Genomic DNA, 10,608 nt, shown 5'->3' on the forward strand with positions numbered 1-10,608 from the left:
ATCCTATTTTTATGCAGCACAGTCCCTTATGCCAAAGTGTCTGAAATGATAAATGATCGCGGGGTTTTTGTGTGCTAATGGTCTATCAAAACTGATACGCGGTGAAAGATGTCAACAGTCACCAATGACACACACACGGCAAGAGCACGCTCCCACATATAGAAATAAAGCAAGCCACAACATTCTGCTTTTATGTATTTATTCGAAGCATGGCCAAATAATCTGACCTCAGTGTTTCCCATGAAAACCTCTCAAGATCGATCTGAAATGAAATCCATACACTCATAGGTGAACTTAAACGATACTATAAATACTTAGAATTATTGGTATAAATAATATTTCACTTTCTGTTGTTATCGTACAATGCACCATAATATGTAGTTTGTAGGTTGTACTAGTACTAGAAGCTAAAAATATATATATATTCAAATACTACACAACTATACGCTGCATGTGTGATTCTTAAAGCTGCGAAATGCGACCATACACTGGCTTTCCATCTATGCCACATTCCTTACAAACTGTGTTTTGTTTTAGTTTCTTTGCAGGTTCCTGCCCTGCCATTTTCTAAGTACTTCTCTTTCCCTAAATCCCTCCTCGACAACTCTTCTCTTCATCCGGCGATCATAATTATGCTATCCATGACGCCAGACAACCAAATTAAATATAGTCATAGGATTTTTTAGAATCCTTTAAATATGAACTAAAAACATGTCTTCCATGACCATTACTCATAAAAAAGTCCACTTAATCCTAGCACACTTTCTAACTATTCCTCTTACTTTTTTTTTACCGATTCCTCTTTGCATCTTTTATGTCTGTCTTTTATTACTTGTCAGTACTGTTATTTTTCCTTTTGTTCTTTCTTTGCTATGTCTTATGTCTCAAGTGCTGAGAGCATGCACTTTATAAATTATGCATTATTATTATAAGCAGTGTGAACAAAGATTACCTTGAAATTAATTACAGGATTACAAAATGAATCTGAAAGTAATCTGTATCAGTTGACTAATTCCATATTTATAAAAAGACTCATTTTCATGTTAAATTAAAAAAGTTTAAGTAGTAACTGTATTCTATAAACATTAAATCATAGACTTTATCGATATTATACAGATTCCTAGCTCTCAAATAAAATACCCTCTAAAACGAAAAAAATTATTCAAATTTAAAATGTTAGAGAACAGTCCCACCTCAAGAACTTTCAAACGGGCCACATGTGGATGACGACTAAAAGAACGCAAGCGTTTGTACAGCTGGTTAGCTGTGGAATAGAGGTAGCAATCTGCAGACAGAGAAGAATTCAAAAATAGCAAAAAATTTGTCACAATTATTGATGATAATGGTAACAACAATGGTTGCTGCTATCAGCCTCTACCTCAGCGGTTCTCAACCTTTTACATGTGGCGACCCCCCTGACGAACACCGGTACGTCCGCGACCCCCTTAGCCAGCTAGGTCGGTGGAAGAGCGGGGGGGGGGGGGGGCCTTAGCTAACCTCGAACGCAGCGTCGAGGAAATCAACAACGGAAGAACAAAGTTCGTATCTGCAAGAAGTATAACTGTTAATGAAATTTTACTAAAGCAAATTCTGTGGTGCTAATAAATATTATTTTATTGGACACTCACTTTGATTAATGAGAAGGTTGAGCCTGCTTGCTGTTGCATAAAGAAGCGAACCTGTGTGCGATGTTCGTACCCACTGCTATTCGCAGCTCAGCCTCTGCGTCCACACGATTTCTGTATTTCGACTTCAGTGCTGCCAATGCTGAAAATCCTTGCTCACACATATATGAAGTTGAAAATGGCAGAAGAACTTTCATTGCTTTCTCGGAAAGGAGAGGATATTCACCGTTGATGCTAATCCAGAATGTTGGCACTGGTGTTGTTTGGAAAACCATTTTCAGGGATTGGTCACTCGAAAGGTCGATGAGCTGCTCTTCTTCTTGCGTGGACAACCCGCTTGTGCTAGGATCAGCCAGAAATGGATTACGAATCCAATCGTATTTAGTCACATCAGTTTCAGCGAAGTAATGCTGAAACCTTTCTTGCAGTCCGTTTAGATGGGCAATAATTACATTCTTCACCTGATCAAGATTCAAGTTAACGTCAGCCTTGCACTTACACAAGCACGGAAACATATCAAAAATATTTTCTTGGAGTATCTTCTGCGTCCACAACGAAATGTTTCGGACGAAAGCATTCATCTTGTCAGTTGTTTGTAATATGGTGGTGTCCTTCCCTTGTCTGGTCATGGCCTTCTGTCAGGGACCTATAGAGTACTAGGACTGAGCACGTGCGAATGAAAGGGTGTGAATGATGGACGTTTCCTGAATGCGTGCCTTTTAGATGTTTTAAAAAAAAAAGAGAGGTGTGACTGGAGAGGGAGAGGGGAGTCAGCGATGAGAGATTGGGGAAGAGAGAGGGCAAAAGGTGAGAGGAGGGAGATTGGAGGCTTAATTGTTGAGAGGGGGATTGTGTTTTGAGTTTTGGAAGTGAGAAGTCACTGCATTGCCGAGACAGTGTACTTGAATAGGGAGAAGAGATTTGGAGTTTGATCGCCCTCACCACTCGGTTACACAATGTAAACTAATTTCACTAATACCAGTATAAGAAACTTTTTAAAAAAATGACCACCTTCGCGACCCCCTTGTAGGCACGTCGCGACCCCCCAGGGGGTCGCGACCCACAGGTTGAGAACCGCTGCTCTACCTATTTATTTAGTGTGGAAACCATGATAAGATGCTCGTATAACTGAATGTTGTTTTAATACAGATGTATCCCAGCTAAGCCAGTGACAAAGTACTTGTTAATAATTTTTGTTATTGTACAAAAACATTTAAAAGTAGCTGTGAGGCAGTAGCCTCTATTTTGGGTCCACAGCTCAGGTGTACAGTAACAGCTGAACTAAGATTATCAACATGCAATCCCAACGTAAGGTAGAAATCACTAAATCATTCTAGTTTAAAAAGCTTTTTCAAAGACTTGACCGCATGATATGGCCTTCCTTCTGGACCATTCTCAAGCCCAGACCACAATAAGCGATTCTGCAATATCCTGCAAATCCCCCATGCATCCAAACAAAAATCTCATGAGTGGCAAGGTATCTTTTGCTGCAATGCAAGCAAATAAGTCTATCCAAGAGTGACATCATCTGAACTCTTATCATAAATAATACCATAAAAGAATACAAAAGCTGTTCATACCTGGGTAGATTTCTGGATACACTAGTGACCTTGGGCAGAGAGGATAGCAGCCAAGATAGACTGCTTCAAGCCTTGTTAGAAAAATTATAAAGTGAATACTTATTAAAATTCAAATATTGATATTACATATAGGTAAATACGCAAGAAGAAATTGGAAAACAGAACTTATAAAGATGAAGTAATGTATGTCTTGAAAGTATATGATCTTAGCATACTTTGATGACAATGCAGTTAATTACCAAGACAGTCGTACTGTTTCCTCTCCCCTTCGTTAAATAATGGCATTAAGAAGCGATTAAAAAAGTGTCTGCTCTTCAGTGGTCACAAATGTGACCATACGTGCTAGAGAACTTTCTTGGAACTATGTATAAACAGAAAATCCCATTTGTATAGCAACATACAAATGAAAAAAGGAAAACAAATTTTATTACACCTTACAGCTGTATGACACTTACATGGCAACACCAAAAAACTCATGTTTTGATGTTGAAACAACAATGTCAGCTTCTTGTAAAATCTTGAAGTAATCTGATTTTTGAGTTTGAAATCCCCAGTGCTTGATATGGTCTTTTAGAAGAACTTTTGCCTCTTCAAAGATCTCTATATAAATGCAGAGTTAAAATTTTTTTTAAAAAACACGAAAATGAAAATGCAAAAAGTGAACCAAAAAATCTCAATAAGCACATCCAAAAATTAAATTAGCCTTGTACTCTGTACAAAATGGTAACCATAAAGTAATATGATAAAATGAATATTAAATACTTAGCTTCATTATTTTGTAATTGATTTTGTATTCTTATATCCTTGCTCTGATAAGAGGCTTACTATAGATGTATGACACTCATTATAACGAACATCTGACTATTCAGCTGTTGTTTTCTTTTTTCAATAAAGCTTAAAGATACAGTGTGATAAGTCTAAGCCAATAAACAAACATTCTGGATTAAACATGCCCTAAAGAAAATTGGACATATTTTGGACAACCACTCTGATAAGAGACATACTAACTATTCAAACTGATATTCTTTCTTTAAAAGACCAGTTTAAGTAGTCAGTCCTCTTGACAATTCCTGCAGCTCATATAAAACAACATGCATCACAGAGTAATATTTATTTCTCACCTGGAATGTCTGTAAATGCTTCACCCACAACAGACAAGGTAAATTGAAGTTTTTCATCATGCATCTTAAAAAGGACTTGAAAAAATGTCTGTGGATCCTTGTCATGTTCCCTGAATGAAAACATGTGCCATATATGTGCAAGAGCTCTAATTAGGTCATCTTTCTACGACAATTTCTTCTGATTTTATGCATAATATAATGATAATATTTTCTGTTTCAAAACAGCAGCCAAACTTGTTGGTTATTTAAATAAGCAAGCTTTTAATAAAATTTATTTGGGGTTGTCTCTGGGCAGGAAAACCATTTGTGACAGAAAAAAATACTGTAAATTTTGGACTATAAGCTGAGACTTTTCCCTCCAATTTTAAACATTGTGGCTTAAACAGCAATGGGACTTGTTTATGGATTTTTCAGATTTTGATTAATTTTTCAATGTCCTCTATATTAAAGTGTTAACTGTTCACATTTTTAAATCAAAGCTGCAAACAACTTATGTTAAATAAGAAAACAAGTGAAATGAAAGAAAAATACTCAGTTTTCACCATCTGTGAGGCCAAACAATATGCAAACACTTGAAATTCTGTCTATCTCCTCCAGTTTCTGTCGGTATACAAAAATCTGAATCATCCCTCCCTTGTTTTCCTACAGCAGCAAAGTTGAGCTTTTTGTTGTCTGGCTCTGTTTCAGTGGTTGGCAAGCTCTTCTGACAGCTAAGCAAGATCACTTTAGAGTCCATACAAACAGGAATATTCTGTGAATATTCTGACTGTGGCAGGTCTTCAGTGACCGATGCATCACTGCTTGTCTTGTGATGGTCACTTCCTTTAGTTTCATTTTGAAACTGCTCAATTTTTTCATAATGCATGGGAAAGTACAATACTCGACATTTTGGCCGAATGTCATCTTCAAGATCTTTTGGTCTGTAATCTGGCATCAGTTTGAAAAATTTCTTGATAGAGCAGAGAAAGGACTCCATGTTGTATTTAGAGTTGAACAGAATAGCGTCTGCAACAAGACTAAGAATAAAGAGAATATTACATCAGATAAAAGTATTTTTGGAAGAATAAATAATCTAATATCTTAAGATCTTGACTTGAATTAATTCTCCAGTTCCTTTCTACATACCTTTCTCTTTTACAAGACCCATACATGTAAGGCTTTTGGTCACTGTAATTATATAGATGGTCTAAATATAATAATTTACAACGATGAATTATCTCTTTCAACCCTTTTAAGATACCTGAACCTCACACATGCTTTCAAAACTCATGCATACACCCTCATACTCATCAGGTGTACACATGCATATAAATTTGAATATGACATTGTGTTAATACATCATGCCCTAGCCTTGTCATTTTATGATGTGATAACACTATATGCTCACCAAGACATGACTTGGTTGTAACCATACTGAAAATCTCTTTCCTGCTGTTTGCGCACAGGATATTGAAGTTGGTTTTCATGAAAATAAATCACTTTGTGGAGGCCTGCTAGGTCTGGCCTCAATGCAGTAAGTTCGGCAAGATTTAGCACAGAACTGGCAAATAATACTCTGGAAATGTATTTTTAAAAAAGAGCTCATTTGAATTAATGCTTTAGCAACATCATGAAATGAGCACTTCAGGCTTGTTATGGTCAGGAAAAAAGAAACTTCAGGAATATCTTCAAGCACAATTTACTCATAATTATATTTTAACCAATTCATTTCATGTCTTGTTTCAAGAATTTAATATATAACCATGATTAACATATTGTCTTGGATGCGCAACAGAATTAATCTGTAACGAATCGTGACTTATGACTTCTTTTTCTTGCATTATAGTGATCTGATTCAGGCCAGTTGGATCAACTATCTATCTATCTATTCCTCTTCGTGCATCAGGTTGCACATAAGGCCTCAACCAGAGTCCGCCACCGATGTCGATCGGCTGAAACCCGCTCTAGGTGACCCCATGTCCAGCCCTTTCCTTTCATCTCCCTTTCCACTGTTCTTCTCCAAGTTTCCTTTGGGCGGCCTCGTTTTCTTCGGCCGTCTGGAGTCCATCGTAGGGCGACTCTGGAAAGGTCTGCTGTCTGCTGGCGGAGCACATGTCCAATCCATCGCCAACGCCTTCGTTGAACCTGCGTGGTGATGGACTCGGTTTCAGTTCTTCGGTGGAGTTCTTCGTTGCTGATGGTATTTGGCCAAAAGATGTTAAGTATGCGCCTGAGGCATCTGTTTTGGAAGACGTCAAGCTTGTTACTGATGGTTTTGGTCATCTTCCATGATTCTGATCCGTAAAGGAGGGTGCTGATAACATTTGACTTGAAGATTCTCAGTTTGATCTTCTGGCTGATGTTTTTTGCCTTCCATGTGCTCCTGAGTGAGGCGAAGGCCTGGCTGGCTTTCGCCAGTCGGGCTCGAATCTCCACCTCCGCATCCCCGGTGTTTGACATTTTGGACCCAAGATAGGTGAAACTGTCAACTTCCTCAATCTCTTCTCCATTTAGTTTGATGCCGTCTTGGACTCTGGCGTTCACTCTCATACTTTTCGTTTTCTTTGTGCTGACCTTCAAGCCAAGGTTTCCAGCTGTTTCTGAGAAGGCCTTTGTTTTTTCATGCATGTCTTGGTGGCGGTGTGACAGCAGGGCAATGTCATCAGCAAAGTCCAAGTCTTCCAGCGTTGTTGTTGCTGTCATAGTCATGGTCCATCTGATCCTCTCCTCTCACTGTCGGTGGAAGTCTTCATGATCCAGTCCATGGCCAGGATGAAGAGGAACGGCGACAGAATGCAGCCCTGCTTCACCCCGGTACTGACGTTGAAGGGGTCTGTGAGCTCCGTGTCACAGACAACCTGGGATTTGAAATCGCTGTACAGCATTGCAATGACCTGAACAAGTTTTGCAGGGACTCCGTAATGCCTCAGGATCTTCCATAAGGACTCGCGGTGGATGCTGTCAAAAGCCTTCTCCAGGTCGATGAAATTGATGTACAGCGGTGTGTTCCATTCGTTGCTCTGCTCCAGAATCTGTCGCAGAATGAAGATGTGTTCGGAGCAGGATCGCCCAGGACGAAATCCTGCTTGCTGTGGTCGGAGGTCTTTCTCAAGAGTTGCCGTCAGTCTTGACAAAACAATCTTGCTGAAGACCTTGCTGGTGAGGGAAAGAAGTGTTATGCCCCTCCAATTATTGCAGTCTCCAAGATCTCCTTTCTTGGGTAACTTGAAGATGAGCCCTGTCTTCCAAGCAACAGGGAGCTGCCCTGATTCCCAAATTTGCTTGAAGATTTCAGTCAGCTTGGGAGCTGTCACATTTATATCTGCTTTCAACATCTCTGCTGTTATTCCATCTGCCCCTGGTGCTTTGCCGCTCTTCATTGTCTTGACTGCTGCTGTCACTTCTTCCAGGCTTGGTGGGTCTGTGCAGATGTCAAGGTCTATAGCTGCTGGCTGGATGTCTGCAAGCTGAGGGGATCTGGTCTGTTCAGAACCGACTCAAAATGTTCCTTCCAGCGCTGTAGTTTTTCTGCCTCTCCCTCGATGACATTACCGTTCACGTCTTTCACTGGCACATCACTGTTCTTAAACCCGTTGTTTAGCTGTTTGTTTATCTTGTACAGTGTCTTCAGGTCATTTTTACTTGCTGCATTTTCTGCTTCATCTGCCAGTTTCTCTATGTGGTCTCTTTTGTCGGTTCTTGCCATCCTCTTTACCTCTTTGTTTAGTTTTGCATATCTTTGTCTGAGTTGTTCTTTCAGGCGTTCAGATCTGGTGCTGTTGATTCTTTGTTTGGCTGACTTTCTCTCTTCTATCTTCTTCCATGTCTCTTCTCTGATCCACTGTTCTTTCTTTTTCCGTTGGAAGCCCAGTATTTTCTCTCCTGATTCCTGTAAGACTCGATTGAAGTCGTCTAAGGTCATCTCTTGTTGGTCTCCTAGTGCTTGGAACCTGTTCTTTACTTCCATAGCAAAGGCCCTTTCGATGACTGGATTTTTCAGTTTGCCAGAGTCCACTCTCTGCTGACGTGCCTGTTTTCCTCGTGATCGACGTAGCTTCAGGGAAACTGTGGCTATCACAAGAGTGTGGTCACTGGCAACGTCTGCTCCTCTGTAGGCTCTAACATCTTGAAGTGAGCTCCTCCATTTTCGGTTGATGATGACATGGTCTATCTGGTTCTTTGTGCTCCCATCTGGTGATGTCCATGTTGCCTTGTGGATGTCTTTGTGTGGGAAGAGTGTGCCACCAATCAGTAGGTTGTTTTCTTCACAAAAGTCTGCCAGTCTCTCTCCGTTGTCATTGATGGTTCCGATTCCATGTTTGCCATGACATGCTCCCTGCAGGTGTTGTCACTTCCCACCTTGGCATTGAGATCGCCGATGATGAGCAACATGTCATGGGCTGGAACGCTTTCTGAGGCTGCTTGGAGCTGATCGTAAAAAGCATCCTTGTCTTCTGCCTCAGAGTCATTTGTTGGTGCATAGCAAGCTAGCACTGTCAGCTTGGTGTACTTTGAATGGAATCTTGCTCTCAAAAGCCTGGGTCCATAAGGCTTCCATTCCAGCAGTGCCTTTTCCGTTTTCTTGTTGAGGAGTAGAGCTACTCCTTCAGAGTGCTGAGCGTCTGATCTTCCTGAGAACAAGATGGTATGTCCTGACGCTAGTCTCCTCTTTCCCGTGCCGGTCCATCTGACCTCACTGACTCCCAGGATGTCCAAGTTGTAGTTGTCAAACTCCTTGACTAGTTGGAGCATCCTGCCAGTCTGGTACAAGGTCTGGACGTTCCAGCACCCCACCCTCAACTTCTGCCTCGGCTTCAGTAAATCCACTGTCGGGGCGCCAGCTCCCTTTCGGGTTTGGCTGTCGTCCGTCATTAGTCCAGTCACCTGGTGTGCTTCATTACCTCCGCCATCTGTGACGAGTTCTCTGGTTTTAGTTTCTGTAACATACTTTTTTTTTACATGGTGGGGTTGTTAGCCCTACCACAACCTAATTTACCTCTAGGTGAGGTGTCCACCTTAGTCGCCTCTTACGACATGCCTGGCTGGATGGCAGGGACCCTATTCTTACAATGCTTGCTAGGCAAGCATACCCCGGGGTCCCACAGGGGAGTTGGATCAACAGTTGAAAAAAAAACCACATTTTTATTCATGTCTGTATTACGTAAGTTTTATATATAAAATACTTATGCACAGAAACAACTAGTAATATGGTATCATCAAAAATCAAATGCTAAAGAAGTGTACCATCTACATGATAAATGGTAAAACAAATCTGAACATAAGCTATCAAAATAAGCACCTACTTAAAGTGATGATTGAATGGTATGTTGCGGCTAAAGTACAAAGCAGATGTGCGGGCACGCCAGTGCCACTTTTTGCCTGACATAACAGTAAGATGTGCTCTGCCACAGATTGCTTCATCAGCCATGAGACAGTCCATGAGCTGTTTGTGAGAACCACAGTAGAATGGCTCAATCAAAAGTATGTCATGTGCATTTTGCTGGCTCACAGACGAAGTTTCATTGAAGGACATAGCCTCATTCATGTTTGGGTTCTGCACATACAACAGAATGATAATTTTCATTAACTTCCATAACAATTCTAGTAGAATTGTGCAATGTAGAGTAAAACCTTAAACCTCATTTTATGCGATGTAAAATGTCATGGTAGATAATCCATAATGCTCATCTTTATGTTGTTTGTGCCTATGAAACAAAATGAGATTATAAAACTGCACCACATTGTCATTTTCTAATCTTCGTTTAGCACTAAAACTACAGCTTAAAATGTTGTGTATTCTAAAACACTATAGTTGTATATCTATTAACTTGCATCGTTTATCTTGGCAGCTGTCGAATCCATGCATGGTATATGATTAGGTGCGTGCGTATGTGCTGCGTTTTCACTATCATGATCATCATCCATCCTTTGATTCCAAGTGATGTGGCCCGCCAGTACTTGTCGTCGAAGGTGGGACAAAGTGGTTATCTACGAGGGGAAAAACCAAATGTAACGTGACTCCATCTTTTCTGAAAGTATGGAAGCTTTTCGTCATAAACGTAAAAGCAGTAACTTTTTAATTTAACAAACATTTTAAAACGGTAAACCTGGTAAGGCTGGGGTGAAATTAATTTATGGCGTAGGTTTGGTAAATCCTATTTTAATCCATCAGGGGAGCTTACCGTCTGGCAACCGAGATTATTAAGGGGAGACAATAAACAACTTTATTTATTTTGTTATTTATTATTTTAATTAATTAATTAATTTATTGGCCAAAAGACCATAGGGCATTTTTATCCATAA

General features: G+C 40.1%; 1 protein-coding gene across 2 annotated transcripts; it reads right to left on the minus strand.

Moving 5' to 3' along the window:
- Positions 1 to 182: 182 nt before the first annotated feature.
- LOC112563773 (glycosyltransferase-like domain-containing protein 1) lies at positions 183 to 10,520 on the minus strand. 2 transcript variants are annotated; one of them, XM_025238088.1, is made up of 10 exons: positions 10,413 to 10,520; positions 10,138 to 10,293; positions 9,609 to 9,859; positions 5,714 to 5,881; positions 4,869 to 5,342; positions 4,327 to 4,436; positions 3,661 to 3,805; positions 3,206 to 3,276; positions 1,194 to 1,285; positions 183 to 262 (listed from the first exon to the last, which is right to left on the minus strand). In XM_025238088.1, exons 2-10 carry the CDS (start codon positions 10,228 to 10,230, stop codon positions 191 to 193), a joined length of 1,476 nt encoding a protein of 491 aa, XP_025093873.1. In that variant the 5' UTR covers positions 10,231 to 10,293; positions 10,413 to 10,520; the 3' UTR covers positions 183 to 190. The 2 variants fall into 2 exon arrangements, with proteins under 2 accessions (XP_025093873.1, XP_025093874.1); XM_025238089.1 differs by lacking the exon at positions 10,138 to 10,293 and having other exon boundaries at positions 10,413 to 10,484.
- Between the last annotated feature and the right edge of the window lie 88 nt (positions 10,521 to 10,608).

The sequence above is a fragment of the Pomacea canaliculata genome, linkage group LG5, assembly GCF_003073045.1.
Source record: "Pomacea canaliculata isolate SZHN2017 linkage group LG5, ASM307304v1, whole genome shotgun sequence".
Taxonomy (NCBI): domain Eukaryota; kingdom Metazoa; phylum Mollusca; class Gastropoda; order Architaenioglossa; family Ampullariidae; genus Pomacea; species Pomacea canaliculata.

Bases quoted from the DNA above. Each gene is read 5' to 3' on its own strand.
- LOC112563773 (XM_025238088.1), bottom strand. From the start codon at position 10,230: ATGGATGATGATCATGATAGTGAAAACGCAGCACATACGCACGCACCT. The intron at 4,437-4,868 runs GTGAAAACTGAG...GTTTTCATTCAG, and splicing joins ATTGTTTGGCCTCACAGATG to GGAACATGACAAGGATCCAC. The intron at 1,286-3,205 runs GTATGAACAGCT...CTCTGTCTGCAG, and splicing joins GTATCCAGAAATCTACCCAG to ATTGCTACCTCTATTCCACA.